Source organism: Fukomys damarensis, unplaced genomic scaffold (assembly GCF_012274545.1).
Source record: "Fukomys damarensis isolate Sample0158 unplaced genomic scaffold, DMR_v1.0_HiC HiC_scaffold_36, whole genome shotgun sequence".
Taxonomy (NCBI): Eukaryota; Metazoa; Chordata; class Mammalia; order Rodentia; family Bathyergidae; genus Fukomys; species Fukomys damarensis.
This window is the reverse complement of record NW_022900948.1, coordinates 240,707-259,596: the sequence shown is the minus strand read 5'-3', so window position 1 is coordinate 259,596 and position 18,890 is coordinate 240,707. Positions and strand designations below refer to the sequence as shown.

Below are 18,890 nucleotides of genomic sequence, written 5' to 3'. Positions count from 1 at the left end.
CACTTGAGATCTTATAATTGGATCTAATTAGATGTAGTTAGATCTAGGGTAAAAAGTAAATTTTTATCTTAATATAAATTTACTTTTCATAAATTTTATAAATTTACGTTTTTTTTCTCGAGAAGAAAAGCACAGAGGGTGGGAGACACTACAGACTCCTGATGTCCAGTCTGGCAGTTAGGTATGTTTTCCTTCAAACTGGTTGTCAGGTCAGAATGCATGATGACCTTATAGGATTCTGACCTCTCTGATTGGAAGGTTCAAATCCAGTAGGGGTTGGCAGACCAGTGGGCAACAGCTGGTTCTCAAAACTGTTCTCCCCACTGGAGACTCCTGATTATAAAAAGACAGTGGCTTGTGTTTGACAGAATTACATAAACTGACTGTGGAAGATCTGAGTCTGTTTTTTGTGGAGAAAAAGCAGGCCTTTGAGAGAAGGCATGGCCACTGGGGAGCCGTCTTCCCAGTCTAAGGGCCACAGTCCACAGCCTATCTCTCCAGGATATGCCCTGGAGGTAGTGATAGTGGATGATGAGATCCCAGGACAATCAGGTGAGGGGACTGGAGATAAAAGAGGTCTGTGATGGTAGCCAGTAAGGAGGAAGGACTACAAATGATGCAAGAAGGCAAAGATTGGAGATAGGAAAGTCAGGAGGTGGGACAAGGATGGTTAATGGATAGAAAACCTAGCAAGCTAGAGATGAGATCCAACAATGGATAGGAGAAAGGGTGACTAAAGCACAGTTCGCTCCTACCAGGAGCAAAGGGTCTATAAGAACAGACTTTTGGGCATTCTGTGCAGGGGCCAGTGGGAAGGACAATTGGGTTAAGATGGAGATCAGCAAATCTTAAGGATGGAACAATGGCTTTAAGGGGAAAGCAGAGGAAGAAAATGGTGGTTTTTAGGGAAGGATGGAGATGGGTTGAGATAGTTAAAGGTGGAATTCGAAAAGCAGAAGTGGCCCATTAGAACTGGAATTCTTTCCTCAGGCCAGTGGGAAGTACCCAGTCTTCTACCTTGGGGCTGTGTTCAGAAGAGGAAGAGAGACTGGTCCTCAGTGTCTGAAGACAAGGTGCAGGAGGACCCACTTGAGGTCAGCGATGGAGTCGCTGGAGTAGCAGCACCCAATATCATGCATCAGAGGCCTGACTGGAAGAAGCAGAGGGACTCTTCTTGTTCAGAGTTGGAAGCAGAGGCAGAACAGAAGTAATATCAAGGGGGTTCTGATTCAGCTTGAGTGGGGAAACCAGCCTCACACTTCACCATATTCCAGAGCAAGTGGCCAGTGTACAATGAGGATGAGAAGGGGAGAGGGCCCTGCTACTTTAACTTAGGCCCCTGCTTTACCTTTATCCCCAGGGAAGACATCAGGCTGCTCCCTCGCAAGAGGTGGAGAGAATACCTGTCCCTGTTCATTGATGAGCCACAGGAGCCATCACAACAATTAAGCCCTGCACCCTCTACACACATGGGTGTCACAGAGAAGCTTTGTGGCCTCAAGAAGAAAAGGAAGATGAAGCACCTGTCCTCAGTGCTCCCTGAGCACCACGCAGCCTTCACTAGACTGTTGGGTAAGAAGACTTTACACAACACCTCCACACTGGTTATTTAGGAACACAGGAGACAACTAGCACATCCCTCACACATGGAAGGGAGCTCACTGTGAACATGAGCTCTCAGTTCCTAAGGGTCTCCAATGACAACCATCCCCAGTCACATAGAAGACAGTTATGACACACTCATTGAATTAGGTCCTCGTGTGAGAGCATAAAGCTTAGCTCCAACGTGGCTCTCTGACATAGAGTGATCACTGAAATTCCTAAATAGAAACAGTTATAGCACCTGAAGGCCAACTCGGTCAGCATCACCACTGGATGTGAACATCACAAATGAGAGGACCTACATGAATTCTGACCTCTGAGGTGGTGCATTTCTGTGCCATGAGAGGCCACCACAGTCTGCTCTATTGTTTTAATCTGACTAATATGTGTTAGTAGCCAGCATTCACGGTCACTTTTCCAGTCACCTCCAAGGTGAGATTTCTTCTACCCATTCCCATTAGCCTGATAATTTCCAGCATATCTACCAAGAAGAAGTGGTTTTGCTCCATGTTCTTTTGTTCCAAGTGAAAACCTTGCAGGTCCCATCCTAACACTACCCTCTCTTCCCAGAGGATCCTGTTGTCAAAAGATTCCTGGCTTGGGACATGAACCTGAGAGCATCTGATAAGGTCAGGTCCTTATATCCTAGGAAGAGCTGTTGCTCTGCCAAAGCATGGAGAGGGCAGAGCTCCAAGCCTGCAGTCCTCTTTCCATCCCTCCTTGGAGCACCTTCCTCACCCTCTCAACCTCAAGGTCCCTTTAGGTCTCAACATTGTCTCCCTTCTGGGCCTGGCTGGTGTTTGTGGCCTGGGTGAGTACACCATCCTCTGCCTGGATCTTCTGGGATCTGAGCCCAGGACAGGAACTTCCCTCAGTGTGAGTTCTCTGCCTGGTGCTTTCTGAAGCTCCTGGTCCCTTCTTCAGCTCTGGTGAACCAAATTGCTCTAACTGAATGGACACCAATCACAACCAAATGACCTCAATATCCTGTCTGAAAGGGACCTATGTTAGTGCCATTCTGGGAACCATGGCCTCCATTCTCTTGAATGTTCCTAGTTGCAAAAAACCTCCAACAACCAATCCAACTTTGCCTCAGTAACAAGGCCACCTGACACTGGGGTCCCTCTCTGAGGTTAGGCCCTACCAGTCCCTGCCCCCTCCCCGTGCCTCCTCTTCCAGGGTGCCTGTCCTTGACTGTCATCTTCTCTCCTCATCAGTACCTCCTGGACATTGTCATCACCTACTTTAGCCGTGCTGGCCTCTTTCCTTGGCAGTACCAGAGGGTTCACTTTTTCTTGTCACTGTGAGTACTGTGTCTCCCCTAGGATTCTTGATAGTTTCCTCCTTGGATGGGGTGGGAAGACTATCCTATCCTCTAGTTTGCAACCACTTTATACTGCTCACTGTGTGGAAAATTAACTTCACACTACAGTGTGGCAAGAGTTCTCTTAAAAGAAATTTCAGTCTACCATCCTGTCAGTAAAGGAATGGAACCAGGAGAAACAGCCCCTAAGAGAGAATAGGCTAAAGGAATCAACTTGTGAGCCTCAGCCCACACACCCAAGAGGCAGCCATTTCAAACCCTTCTGAGTGTCTCCTTCCTTAGCAATACCAAATGTCTTTTTCTGTTCCTCTCCTCTGGGTTTCCAAGACTGATATCCCAAGCATGTCCTCCTTTCAGGCCAGAGACTGAGTGCAACATGTTTCCTGCTGGCCTTCCTGAGAAGCCCTTCCACAAGCCATGGAGCAGGCTCTATGTCTGCTGCCTGATAATGTTTTTAAAAGATAGGCCAACAGCTCACTTGACTCATGCCTATTGCATTGCTAATACAGGTCGCCCACTGAATTCACCCAATCTACTATCTCTTTGTCGCTGAACCAGCTTATCATCATCATATTGCTTTCTTTTCCTTCGTTGCTTTTTTTTTTTTCCAAACACAAGTATCTCTCTATCTTATTTTTTTATCCATGTCTTTGAACACTAAACCTAAATAAAACTCTGGATTTTCAAGTTGTTTAAAACATCCAAACTTTGACTGCCATGGTGGTGCACACTTGTATTCTCAGCCATTCTTGAAGCTGTAGGGCATGAAGTGTTTGAATCCAGGGGTTTGAGACCAATTGTTCAAGGTCAAAGGCAACTCAAAGAAACACTGTTTCAAGTAAAGAAACCTGGGCATGTTTTTCTTTTCTTTCCCCCTTCAGTTTATTGGTACATTTAAGGCAAACAATGCAGTTACATTCGTCATTGGGATCTTGTACCTTTACAATACAGGTCTTGCTTTTTATTTTTCCCCATTCTCCTACCCTTCCTCCTTCACCCTCTTCACTTTTCCCTATTTATAAAACCTTTGTTTCCATTGTTTCCTTTTTCATATTGTGTACTTCTGTAGTCAGTGTTCACCAGGAGACTGAGTTAGGAGAGTGGCAAGGTTGAGCCAAGCAAGTCAACCTAGTAAGATAGCAGGACACTGTTTGCAAAAGACAAATAAAACTGACTGGCAATGTAGATTAAGTCCTTGATCAGTCTCAAGTTCAGTCCTAGTACTGGAAGAGAAACAATACTCCCAAATTGACTGCATTTTCCCCTGATCTCCAACCTTCTGGATTCCAACAGTAGTTTAATCAAGGATATTTTAAACTCCTAATTCCTCACCTTCTCCTCTCTACTTAATTTTCTGTGGAGAGGACAACTGGTGAGGCCTGGTTCTTGTGAAAGGATCCATGCATTCTTAAGAGTCCCCCTCAATCCTCAGCAATCTGCAGGTATTTCTCTTTCACTGCATTGAGTCTACCAGGTACTCTGTATAGCTTCTGCCTACAGATAAAGATGCTGCTCATGCCTTCATTCATTGGTTCAGCCAAACCTTCTGTGGTTCATGCCCTGATAGGGATTATGAACCAATGGGAATAAGCATGTAGGAAATGTTTGTGGAATTCATGCCTACTCTGAGCTGAGCCCTGTATTAGTCATTCAAAAGGAGAGCAATGGACACAGAAAATTTTCAAGAACACCCTCCAATAAGTTTTCCTCATTGGCCAGGAGACCTGTGTGGGCAAAGAGTACCTGCTTCAAGGAAGGGAGATGGTGGTGTCCACTTCATTTGTTGACAGGGGTAGGAGTTCAACTCAGGCACTGAAGAGAGCCTCTTTCTTCATCTCCCAGGTTGGAGCCACCTTTATGTGGGCCCTATGCACCCTTGGATTCTTCACAGATACCTGGTCCTCAAGAGCACTGTGTAGAGCCTATGGGATCTTGAGCTGGAAAGGGACCTGTCAGTCCTATTTCAGAGCCCACCTGGGGAACAGATGCTTCCTGATTGTGATGCTGATGAGCAACCTGCTTTCTTTTCCAGTTACCTGGCCAATGACATGGAGGAAGACAGTAAGCTACAAAAACTGGACATGTTGTTCTTCCTGTATGGGAGGAACTTGGCCCAGATTCCCAAATTCCAAAAGCTGCACTATGAATTCATCTGCTGCATGGGCTGGAACCTGAGGGTGACTCAAGAAGAGTGTGAAGAGGTGGGTGGGGCCTTGGAAATGGCTGGGAAAGTTGGGCAGGATTAGAGACAGATGCAAGCAGAGTGGTGGGATTGGTTATCAGAAAGAAATGCAGGATGGACAAGTGGGTGGTTTTACTGGAGGTCCTCAGCCCCTCGGGGGCTGCATTCTTTTCCAGATCCAAGCTTACAATCCTGGGCTCTGGGTATGGAGGAGAGATCTCAAAGTCATTCAGGGAAACCTGGAGCTCTGAGGACATTGGTGGCAGAAAGGTAAGTTGTGTCTCCAGGATTCAGACAGCACCACTGCCTTCTATCTCAAAAATGCGGGGAACCCACGCATGGTCCTCCTCTCCTAATTCCTACCTCCCTATCCTTTGTCTAAATACCAGGAACCAGCCCAGCCTCAGGCACATGTTTGCCTTCCCTTCTTTCCTCCACAGCCACCTAGGTGCCAGGTACACAGAAGTGACTGCACAGAGATAGCCCAAGTGCTAAGACACTGTTCTGTCAGACCTTGCAAAACTAGACTGTCCCTGATTTGGTAGAAATCTTTCCACTCAGAGAAAATGTGTTGAAACCTCATTGTGGATGAAAAATTCATTTTCACTCCAAGTGAATATCTACTAGCCATGACTTTTCACTGCTCTGCAGTAGTCGGATTTTTACCTTTTGTTGTTTACATAGAGTATTTTATAGTTTAGGGGTCATGAAGAGAGGAACTCTTTTCTGGCAATCTGAATATTACACACAAAAAAAGCTATCGAATGAAGTGGTTCCATTTTTAGAATGGTAAGAAAATTATCCCAAACCACATGTACACCCCAAGTTGTTTGCAGACACATTGCATATGGTTGAGTGTAGCTGAGTGCTTTTCCTGTCTTGTCTTTTGGCTCTTTCATGAAATTCTCCTCTGCAATAATTGCACATTTTCTGTTCAAGTGTAAATTCATGGCTATTTTTTAGAATGATAGAAAATACATAATAGTTTGGTGGTTGCATAGTAAAATATACATATTACAGTAAGGATTTGGGGAGAGGAATAAATGAGGACTTATTTTACATCATGTACAACCAGCCAAATTTAGCAGCAAGAATTTTGGTGAGGCTTTGGTCCTTGGGATTCAACATTAGGCATGTGGGCTGATGGTTACCATGTGGATATATTAGTGATGTTCCTATTAAAGATGGAAGTCCAGATGCTAACTGTGTGTAAAGGACTAAGGTGAGAGGTAAGTGGAAATGTGTCACATCCTCTAAGCATGCGCGCATCTCTGAGAAGAATCAGCTCAAACTCTCACTATAGAGCAGAAAAAGGTGGGTCTAACCTTAGGCATCTCTAGTGATTTGCAGAATGTGGCTCAAAAAGTCTGAGGACCACAACCAGAAATGATCATTCAGGACCAGGGTTGAAAAGGATGCAAAAGACAAAAGCTGGACTTAAGTCAACTGAAACTATAGTTGGGGTGGACATTTTTGTCATTCATTAATTATATTGGTAGCTTTTAGGTATACAGTACCATGACATTCATCATTAGGAATTTGAGTATGATATATCTTGTTTTTGTATTTGTCTATGATATACCTTGTTTGAGCACAAAACACCTCCTCTAGGAAATTTCCCCAGGAAATCTGACAGTGTCTCTCTTCCTTTCAGATTTCTGGGCCTACGGGGGCAATGAAACAGAATCACCACAGGATATTCTCTGGAGCTGGAAAACCCGTGGGGGGGCAGGAACCAGTTTTTCCCTGTTACCTTCTAAATTTTACCTTTTTCTGTTACCTTCTAAATTCAAGTTTCTGCTTAATTCCAAGACAAGACATCTGTTAATTTTATATACTTTCTACCTCATTTATTTGACAGTATTTCAGAGTTACCTGTAGAGTGTCAGATTGGAAGAAACTACTTAAAATAGAATATTGGAACCATACTGTTGTCATAGATTCCTTTAATATATAGTAAACTATTTATTGCCAATCTCTTATTGTCAATTTATTCTATTGAATAAATATCTATAACATTGTTCTTATAATAATTTGTGTTAGGAATTTTAAGCAATATAGGAAAACAGTCTGTTTAAGAGAAGTTTTGATCTTCCATAGTTATAAATGCATTATCCTTATAGACAGGCCAAAGTACCCCAAACACTTGCAAATAAAAATCATGCTGTCCTTCCTTATTATTTGTGCACATTGAGCTGTCATTGTTCAACTCAGTTTCACTCGCATATCTGACATGCAAAATACATCACGTGAATGGCAAAGAAACTTGTGTTTTAAAGAGGACAGGGCCATGCATGCCTACTGCATAGATCATAAACAGGAACTGTCTTCTCACTTTCTCAATGTGTGTGATCCTGTCAGTCTGAGTTGCTTTTAATTAACCAAATTTCTTAAATGTGAAGAGGAATACTGAGTTTCTTTTCATGTATGCAAAGAGAAGACAGAAAGAAAAGCCTAGCATACCACAAACAATGGCAGATAGTATACTACAGATTGAAAGAAGGAAATGATGGGTAGAGATTGAAGCAGGAAAGCCAAGAAGAATGAAGACCTAGGTGTGAAGGCACAAGCCTGTACTATCGGCACATGGGAGGCTGAGGCAAGTGTATTGCTGTGAGTTTGAGGAAAAAAAATGAAGAAAGGAATCAAATTCTGTGGGTGCCTGGATGATTGCCCTAAATCTTAAGTAAAAGGAAAGCATCTGAATGAAGGACACTGCCTGGCAGTATCCACATAGTGGCACACAGGCACGGAAGTCATCACTGTGGGATTTTAGTTATAAGGGATTCTTTTTCACATCTTATGCCAGCTTGACATACTAGAAAAGAAATCAAGAAAATTAGGAACAACTGTGGAAGTGAGCATACTGAACCTATTTTTGAGTAAGATGCAATGATCAGAAGAGACAAAGCTGTCGGAGGGGGGTGGAGATGAAAGAGCTAAGAGCATGGATGCTGAATGGTTGTAGAGAAGCATCTTGGGAAATGGAAGCAGCAGAGAACAGACCAGCAGCTGGGGAGCAGAATGGCTTGAACAACTTAGGAGCCAGAAGAAAGTAAGTCCAAAGACTGGCAGACAGATGAGATGGGAAGGGGGGTGGGTATGAAAGAAGTGGAATTGATTCTAGGAAAGGCTGAAGCATGGAATAAACAAAGTCTGATGGCTGAGTTGGAAGAGGAGGGAGGTGGGATGAGCAGGACAGGTGGAGACAGGAATATTCCAATGAAGACAGAAGCTATTAAAGACAGGCTCGGCCATCAGAGTGGGCAGAACTACATACCTGTAATCCAAGCACTCTGGGAGGTTGAGGTAAAAAGATCACCAGTTCAAGCCCAGCCTGTACTATCGAGTGCCACCATGAGACTCTACCTTAAAATATTAATCAAAAAATGGTTGGAAAGGTAGGTTGGCATGAAAAATGAATGGAGCTTGGGTTCAATTCACTAATGGCAAAATGAATAAAAATTTTAAAGTTATATTGTAGAGTAATTCTGACGTCTACCACCTGCCTTCAGAGAAGTCTTATGTTTAGCTGAGGGGCCTTGACGGCCTGGTCCTTGGTACAACCCAGCAGAATGGCTCAGGAAGTCCAAACTGAGCCATCCAACCAAAAGTTGGATTTTCAGTTTTGCAGGTGGTTCCTGGCACAACACTAGATATGTGTTTCCCAAAGCTTTGTGCCCCTACATTCAAAATTCAATCCCTCCACCAGTAGTAAAAAATTATATTTTCATCAGTCACTCTGGGAACCCTGCAATCAGATTCTCCTTATGTTAGGGAAAGTCTTTAAGAGACTGTCTAGAAACTCACTGCTTCAAATCCTGCAGTCTGATCAGCAGGTTGGGTGGTTTCTAAATTTTGTTTATGGTACATAGGCTGTGATGAATCATCTGTGCACCAGTCCTTCCATCCTTACCAGTTGTCAGCTTTTTGGGTCTGGGATAAGAGTGGAGTGGCTGCTTCATGAGGTCACATTGGGGAGAACACTTTCAGGGGCCACCAAAGAGATTTTCTCCAGCCTGTGCCCTATTCAACATTCACAGTGGCAGTTTTAAGGAAGTGAGAATCTATACACCTAGATAACATTGGTTATTTCCCATCTCTAAAAGTAAATACTCTTGCAGAAGGAGCCCAGTGGATTCACTCCATCACACTCCTAGGATCTGGTAATCTAGAGAGAGAATGAGAAACTGGGAACTCCTGACTTCAGTCATCCTCAGGCACCTTGAACTTTAAACATGTGCACTGCAAATCATAGTTGGAGGACCTGTTCATTTTTTAATCACTTGATTTCTGCAGACTATTTCCTAGTGACCTGTACAGTCTAAGAATGGGAATGAATCACTTTCAAAATGTAACATTAGAGCCATAGGATTGTCAAGATTTCTTTAGAATATGTGTCAATGTCAATTGTTTGTTTGAACATGAAAAACATGGACTTGTTACTGTTCCTTTTAACTAGTTTTAGCTACTGTAGTTTTAAAATCATGTTGTTCCCACAAAATACTGTGTTAGGTTTTTTCAACTATTTCATGTTCATAAACACATTTCCACTTAGGGAGACTTTTATCTTTTCCTCTCTTGTACTGATATATGCTTTATCCTTAGAGGTTAGGTTTTAAAACCCCCAAATTCTGGTATTTGGTAAATGAAAATTCTCACATGCATGTTTGACCTTCATTTTTCTATTGTGAGCATCACGGTGAATTTCTGTCATCTGCTTGGCTCCTGGCTCAGGTGATGCATAGAGGACCTGGGTAGTAAATAAACATGAACATTCCCTGTGCTTGAAGAGGTCAAGATGTGCAGCTCTCTAGGAAGATAAAGATGAACTGTCCTCTCACCCTCCTGATCTGTGAGATAGTGTCACGGTGCACTGCTTGTCTAGAGTTTCCACAATGTTACTGTCATATGACCACAATTTTTTCACTGTAATAAAGTGGAATGAGCCAAGGACCTACACCCTGAGCTAGAATCCAAGCCCTTTTATAAATTTTGTGACGGGATCCTGATAAGTCACTGAGTTTTCCAGACTGGCCTAAATTTGCAATCTTCCTGACTCAGCTTCCTAGAGTACCAGTATTCCAGGCCTATGCACAATATTTGAGTCAAGTTTCGTAAATCTTAAATTTGGTGAAAATGCAGCAACACTCTTATACATCTCAGAAATTTATGATTTAGATGTTGGGGAAACCCACAATTCCAGGATAATAAAGAGATCTAGAAAAAAAATCTCAAGCAGGACTCATGTCGCTGGACAGTAATTTTTGTGGAAAAACCATGCATATTTTCCAGCACAGAAGAACATAATCCCATTTTATGTTGTGACTTTTATTCCATCAGGGAAACACGGTGAAAATCTTTCTTTATAGGAGGCAGCATTTTCTACTGAGAATCTCTTAGAGACCCCATGCCCTTTGTCATTCTATTTACACTCAGTTCTATCCAGTACATGTGTCCCCAACAACAATCTGTTTACAAAGCCTTGGAAAAAGAAATTAAGTTACTGAGGTAGTTTATATTAGCTTTCTCTAACCATAAGCAAATACATAAAATAACTTCAAAAGAGGAAAATCTGTGAGCCTATACCAAGGCAGCAGGTCAGGTTCAGAGCAGGTTGAGGGCCAAATCTCATCCATTCATGGTTGCCAGGAAACTAAAGATAAGAAGAGGCCAGGACATGGGCCCTGCCGATCCTTGAAAGCCACAGACCCAGTGACCTCACCCCTTCGTGCTAGAACCTGTTGAGATCCACCACTACACATTATGGCTGAGCCAGGGGCAAATGCTGTATCATGTAGGATTTTGGTATATGACCAAAGTTCTCCAATTCTTAACTGGAGGTGGCAGCACACACATGCAAATCCATCACTGAGGAGGCTGAAGAAGGACAAATGCCTTAAGTTGGAAGACAGCCTGAGATACACAGTGAGAGTGTCCTTGAACTCAGCCATCATTCTGCCTCAGCCTTCTGAGTTCTGCTTTTACAGGCTGGGGCCACCATACTAGCTCCATTTTTACTTTTTTTGAGGAAAGTTTTAGAACCCTGGGAAAGAGGCCAAAGGTCCCTGGCAGGGAATTCTCCACTCTAAAATCTTAATGCCATGTGTGGTTTAATGGAAAACATGTCAGGGATCAAAATACCAAATAAACTTCAGGAACAACACAAGCAACACATAGCCCTGCTCAACTTTCCAGGTGTGGAACAAAACAAGACTTAGAATCCCAGTAATTGCTCCCTTATGAATAAATGGTTATGAAAATATATGTCATCTATATACACAGTTGACTATAATACATCCCTCAGAAAGGAGGGCACTCGGATATCTTTCACCAACTCAGGACCCTGGGGAGCCTGCACTAATAGGAAAAAGACAGACACTGAGGACACCATGGTCTGAGCCCATGGGACTGCTAGGCACACAAGGAGCCCAGTGCTGACCTTTCATGGGAACAGAAAGGAGGACACTTGTTCCCAGGGTTTGTGAGAGGGGAGTGGGCATAGATGGTTTCATGAGTCATAGTTTCTACTCAGAATGAGAAAAAACATGTACAGATACACAGAGGTCTCACTGCACAAAGGAAACAATGGATGGTGTCGACAACATTTTAATTTTGGCCAGTGATGGACCACAGAGACATAGTGCCTGTGTAAGATGGTATCAGCTCGTGCCTTGCCCGTTGTCAATGTTGGATGAGTTCACTCTATGAGGTTGGCACAATGACAATTTCAAGCAAATCCCCATTACCCAGAACACATCCCCAACATTATTTCCATATGCTTGTTGTGAATACCAAGCAAGTCTACCCTGGAAAACATAAAATATGATGGGCAGAGTGGCCTAGTACTCTAATCACATCCAAAGGATGCTGGCCTTTAATCCTATGAATTTGGAATCTAGAGCCAAGGCAAATTGCATATAGAGCCCAGGGTGGGGAAAGTTCGATTTGGACAGACCAGAGTCTGGGTTTTCTGGTGAGGAACTAGGTATGTGAAAAAACTCATGGGCACTTGTCAATTAGCATCCTACTGTGCACAGAAAAGTTCCAGATGGGCTCCTCAGGAGACCCCCTGTAAGTGGTGGATTATGACACACTGCCAGCACCATCAGGTGAGCGGCCAGAGGCAATCAGAAGGAGCAGTGGCATTAAAAGGAAGAAGGGATTAAGGAGACCAGGGATGAGGGATTGGTCACCTGGGTCCAGGAAGGAATCACAGGAGGCACAGGGCAATCTGGTACCAATCCTCAGCACATAGCAGGCATGGAATTGCCTTGTGACCTCCACTTGACTGCACAGAGGAAGTACCTGTGCTCAGTGCTGCCTGAACACCACAAGGCCATCACCAGGTGTTAGGTAAGGAGACCCCACAAGGATCCTCCCACCAGGTTCGTAAGAACACGAGATGTGCAGGTACTTCCTTCTCCCATCAAAGGGAGGTCAGTGTGAGGCAGGAGCTCTCCTTCCCAGGGGACTCTAACCCCACCCCTCCTCAGGGATATGGGAATGACAGAGCTTACAAACATGTTAAAATACTCCTAGTAATGTCTTCCTAATAATGTAACTGAAAATGAAGAAAAAGAGGTGGGAATTGGCAACTTTCTTTACCATAATCATTCAGAGGAGAAAACATTCAAAAACTGTAGGAATCTATACAGGGAGCAGACAGCTAAATGAAGATGCAACCCCCAAATAAACTTGCTAGGCAAATGGATAGTTAAAAGAAGAAGGGAAGGAAGGTGAAGGTGAAGGGAAGGGGAGGGAAAGGAAGGGGAGGAAGGCAGGCAGGCACATATATAAATACATCTGCCAAGGATATGTAAGTAATGTGGAATGGGTTTCCTGGGATTTTAGAGAAGACACTGATCATTGCTTCATGCAGTGTGATTGCACTAACACACTCAGAATTCTTGAATTTCTTCAATGCCTACACCTCATTCCTTCAAATACATGTCCAAGAAAATCAGTGAAGATAAAATTGGCAGAAATGCTGAAAGCATCACTCAGAAATCAATTTATACACAGAGAGACAGACAGACAGACAGACAGACACACACACACACACACAATTATCTAACCCAGTATTTTCCAAATTCTATGCACATTTCACAGCATGTATTCCCATGCTCCATCAAAACCAGTTTGGAAAACAGTGAATCAGTGTACACAAACTTTAAACAAAAAGTAATTATTTTTAAGAGCTGTTGAGTCTTTGCAAACCGTACAAGAACTCATATATTGTGATTTCTTAATATTAGTCACTTAAAACCTGTAGCCTAAACTTCACTGGAGATAAATTTTTACATAGTAATTTTTAGATTACCTCAATTTTATGCTGTTTATTTTTAAAATAACTAAAAAGCATAGCAAAAATTTGGCAATAAAATTTTAATGCAAGTTTTAAGCACTATAACTTGTAATCTACTTAGCTGTGTTTTATACATAAAAATTACCTGAGAATCATTGTTAAAATACACATCTAAAGCATCAGGAATGGATATGCAAATCTCTCTTGCTGAGGTGGGCTCCACATCACACTGGCAGCCTGAGATGAATGAAAATTTGGGTTCACAACAGGTCCAGGAGAGCAAACATTGTCCTCCAAATAGAGGGCTTGCTCTGGGCACCTTAATCCCAGGCCCACGAGATCCTACTTCTCAGATCCAGGACAAGCTTCTCTGTTCTGGAGCTTCTCACATGGGATCACTGGGCAGAGAGCGATCTGCTTCCAAACCCAGAACAAATGCCAGCTCTATGGGACCAAGAAGTCACAGCAGCGATCAAGAAGGCAGGGATGGGGACTGTGAGAAATCCTTTGGCAGATTCACTGTCCAACACAGCAGGTGTGACCCAGACATCCTGGGCTTTGACCTCAAGACTGGTCCACAGCGATACACACATTGGTGTCACCTGGGGCATTCACAAAATCAAGAGCTCAGGTGGCATAAGTATTCAAGATCACCTCTGAGTGTGTGCAATACACCCTTAAAAGGCATCACTGTAAATTTAAATGACAACTGGAAGCAATTAGAATCACTCATGTAAGGCATACAATGACGTCATGTATAAGACTTTCTCTAAGACATAGGGGCTGAACAAAATTTTGAATCTAAAATTCTCAAAAGAATTAAATTCATTTCTCTGCAAGGGTCTTAAAAGTTACGTTCTAAGAAATTCAAATTGTAAACTTTGGAGGATGAATTAAAATAGTATTAAAATGTTAATTTACACCACCATGTGTATAACATACTGCTATGGCTTGTGACTAGATGTCCCCCAAATCCATGTGGTCATAGGTAGGGTGTTTCAGACATGGCTGGATCTAGGGCATGTGACACAAGGTGTAAGTGTATGATGCTGGGATGAAGTGTGTGATGCTGGCATTGAGGGTGGCCCACCATGGGTGCCTCTCAAAGAGCAGGCAGCCTGGGAGAAATGTAAAGGCGGGCTTGGTTGTTGCTGCGGCTGTTTCACTGCTGTGCTGTCTGCTACCTGCCAAGAAATGTTTCTCCTCTGCAATGCCCCTCTGCGATGCCACCCTGCCATGGAGCCTAACATCTACCAACTGTGAGGTGAAATAAGCATTTTCTCCTTCAACTTTGGCTATCAGGTATTTGGTCTCAGCAATGAGAAAGTAAATAAGACACATACTCAAACACAAGGGTTTATGGCTTATGTCAACAAATTATTAAGTGACAAGGGATGTGTTTGCTTTAGTTTGAAATAATATATTGAAAATGTTTGATATTTTATTATTCCCTCATCTAACTGATTTTAGAATTAACCCACTAGCAATACGTAAAGACTTGTATCCAGTGTAACTTTTGGCATTACACACAGTGTTTTCTGCTTTGTAGAGGTTAGAAGTTACTCTCTCTCTCTCTCTCTCTCTCTCTCTCTCTCTCTCTCTCTCTGTCATATGCTCAGTGTCTAACAGTAGGGCATGTGGTTCACAAATACGCAATATTTTGGTCCAGTGAATCCATGATATTTTATGTAACTTTCCACAAGCCCATATTGGTGAATTATCTTCCTTTGTGATGAATTAGTAAGGTAATTTCTACTTTGAATTCCACGTTTTGCATCAAGATGAAGTAGAAAGCAGCAAGGTAGTGGATGGCAAAGCCTCAGCTTTGCATCCATAGTTAGGACCCAGGGCTGCTTACAATCCAGGAGAAGTGCAAGGGTATAAAGTCTCATCTATGCAAGATGAATGCATTCTGGAGATTTACTGAAGAACATTTTCTTACTAATACTGACCTGCAGTGTTTAAAAACCTGTTAAGAGGGCAGAAACTTACCACAATATTAGAGAGATATAGATATATTCTATATCTCTATCTGTATGCTTTTTTGAGACAGGTTTTCAAAGTGTAATCGAGAGTGGCCTTGAACTCACTATATAGCCCAGGCTGGCCTCGAACGCAGGGAGATCCTCCTGCCTCAGCTTGCCAAGTGCTGACAGGGATGACAGGTGTGTGCCACGGTGCCTGACATTTTTTTTTCTTTTTGCAAGAGAAACATAGACACGCATGTTGGCACACTCCGGGAATCTCAGCACTCTGGGTGGCCGAGGCCAAAGCATTACAAGTTTTGGCCCAGCCTAGGGATGTACTGCTTAGTGCAAAGGCTATGAGTTCAATTCCCTATATGGTGGGTGGGAGCCTCCACTTCACCTGGTGGTCTGTGCAATCTGAGATTAGTAACCTAACCTTTGTAAACGTCAGTGTCAGGATGTGCACTGTGAGGATAGCAACCACCTGTTGGAATAGTTTCATAGGACAAATGAAACAATGTAAACCATCTGACTCCTGAAGTACAGCCTTTCCTTTGTCCTACACAACTACCTATACATAAGTGCTCACTAAAAACCAGGCATGATATTTTGTATATTTTAAATTCTAATGACTTATAAGTAGATCAACATAAGTGAAATAGAAATCCACAACATGAGGTTTTCTCATGTATTGTAAAATCCCAAATATTATGTAACTGTATACCATTTTAGTAATTAATTTATTGTTCTCATATAGCCCCTTTATTTTTTTATGATTGTAGTCAGTGTAATAGCTAACATTTCAATTTCATAGATAATATCATATTGAATCTTCCATAACTTTTAAGAAATACATATAGATATTACCTCCATGATCCAGAAGAGAAAGCTAAGTCTTAGGCATGCTGTCAGATGTTTCTACCTGACTCCAGAGCTTTTACTCTCAAGTCCTTGCTCACCCACCTTCCCTGACAGCACAGGTCTTGTTGTCTTGTCCATTAGCCTGTTTCTTAAAACTTATTTTCTAGAAAAGAAATGTCCCCATGATTGAAAAATGTGGCACAGTATTATAATTAGATCTGCTAATTGAATCCCAGTTTAAAAAAGAGCAGGCATTCATCATTATAAAATAGGTGAATTTTTCAAAAAATTGTTTCAGAAATTAGTTTTCTGAACTTAAAATATAATAAAAATTTCTGTGAGTAAAAATTTCAAAAGTACGCAGATAGTCGTGTTTTCACCTTGAAAGTGCAAGCTTCAAAATTTTACATATAATCTGAACATCATAATTTATTTAAAATATTTTCTAATAAAACATCATTTGGGAACATAAAATAATTTTTAACAAGCCCAGCATAGTGGTGCACACCTATAATTTCAGCTCTCTGGAAGACTGAGGCAGGAGGACCAAAAGTTCAAATTAGCCTACATTCAATCTCCAGTATATATAAAAAAAAAAAATTTAACCAACAGACTAGCACTTCAGTCTTACCACATTCTTTGAATAATCCTAACAGGCAATGTGTATTTTGAAATTGAATTAGAAAAAGAGAGTCTAGCAGTTTTGTTACCAGTAACAGAAGTGACTGCACACAATGTCTCGTGGAGTCTGAATGACGAAGTAGGAAACCAGGGCAGCCAATAACCATGGCAGAGTGAGAACCATGTCCTAGCTACCTTGTCCTGGCTGTGTGTGAGAACACAGGGCTTGCATCTGCTTGGGGCAGAGTCTCTCCCTGCTGCTGCCTTGGTCACTGCATCCCAGGGAAGGTTTCTCTGTGGGTCTCAGGCTTAGCTGCATCCCCAGCTCCACACCTGGAAGACAGTAAGTACCAGCACCAGTTGGGTGAATGAAGAAAGGAAAGAGATCAAAACAACAGGCAGAGGGTGGCGAGTGGGACTGTAAGCAAACAGATTTCATGAGAGGCAATTCAAAGGCTGCACCTCAGAAAGGAAGAACTTGAAAGAAGGAAAGTGTGGGAAGCAAGGACAGGCTGTGCACATAGGAGCTGTGAACCTGTGGACAAACTGAAACATCTGGCAGCTCATATACAGATACAGCTGCTGCAGAGGAGTAACAGGAGCACTGACTGTGGTACTGACATGTAAGACATGGGAGGATGTTTCAAGAGAGAATTCTACAATTCCTTGTGTTGATCAGAGGGAAAAGGATAAGAATCCATGTTAGATTTAATCAAGCTAAATGTTAATGTTTTATGGTTAGTCACCCAAGGAAAAAAACCCAAGAGGTGCCCAAAATTGCTATTTCTGTTGATGGTATAGCGGTGAGCATAGCTGCCTTCCAAAATTGCTTCTTCTTTTCTTTCTCATATGTATTCACTTCCAATGTCCTCACAGTATTGGGGAAAATTTTATGGCTCATATTGGTTACATGCACATATCCTTCTTAAACACTGGAGACAAGTAATGATCTGACATTCCAGAACTGTGTCACCAATTTACAGAAGGCACAAACTCTTAGGTGACCCGCCTAATGAAAAAGAGTGATTTTAAGCTTTTAGTTGTAGATGTGTAATATTTTTCACACTAAAAATATATTAAAACAAACTATTTTATAAAATATTGAAAACTGACACTACTCAAAGCAATCCTTCCAACGTCTTCCTATATGACACCCAGAAAAGTATATATAATCTATTGTTTATGGCATAATTACAAAGTGAATATTCAATTCTGCAACAATGCATAAGATTCTGATAAGATTACTGACATTTAGAAATGGGAGGAAAGGAGCTAAAGGTGTAGGGAAGGTGTGATACGTAGGGGAAGAACAAAAAGGGAAAAGAAAAAAATGTGAGAGAATGAAAAGATGAAAATAAAGTGTTTGTAGATGGGGAGGGGAAGAGGGGGTGAAGGGAGGGCAGAGGTAAGGGGAAAAAATGAGAATCAAGACTTGCCATGTAAAGGTACATGATCCCAACAATGAATGTAACTGTACTGTATCCCTAAATGTACCAATAAACTCAATAAAAAAAAATTAAAATCAAAGTGAATATTCATATAACAACCACATAAGTAACTGGAATAGATATATGGTTACACACTGAGTACACAGGGAACACTCCGGAGACAGCCGTTATCCTCATTCTGAGATTAGCAGTATAACCTTCCATCTGCATGTCCAGCACTATTTACCCACAGGTGTGCAGTGTCTGCTCATCATGCACCAAGTGTCTTGAAATGTGCACTGCTGCATCTGGCCTCTATGATCTATTGGTCTAGCAAGCTGTCTTATTTACATTTGTGTTATGATAGAGCCATGATGAATAAAGCAAATTCCATTTGACCCAGCCATCCCTCTGGCTGGGTATCATTCCTAAAGATTTAAAAGAATCTTATCACAGTGATATATGTGCACCTACATTTATAGCAGTAAAGTTTGCAATAGCTAAAACTTGGAAACAGCCCATTTGCCCATGAGTTGGAAACTGCATGGAGAAGATGTGGTTTTCCTATAAAATGGAATATTACCCAGCCATAAACAAT

At 42.1% G+C, this 18,890-nt stretch overlaps 1 protein-coding gene across 1 annotated transcript; it reads left to right on the top strand.

Moving 5' to 3' along the window:
* The first annotated feature begins 254 nt into the window (after nt 1-254).
* LOC104871819 (speedy protein E4) lies at nt 255-7,017 on the top strand. The gene is made up of 8 exons (XM_010637888.1): nt 255-552; nt 991-1,207; nt 1,361-1,572; nt 2,173-2,231; nt 2,820-2,905; nt 4,959-5,127; nt 5,285-5,378; nt 6,763-7,017. Exons 1-7 carry the CDS (start codon nt 441-443, stop codon nt 5,357-5,359), a joined length of 930 nt encoding a protein of 309 aa, XP_010636190.1. The 5' UTR covers nt 255-440; the 3' UTR covers nt 5,360-5,378; nt 6,763-7,017.
* The last annotated feature ends 11,873 nt before the right edge of the window (nt 7,018-18,890 follow it).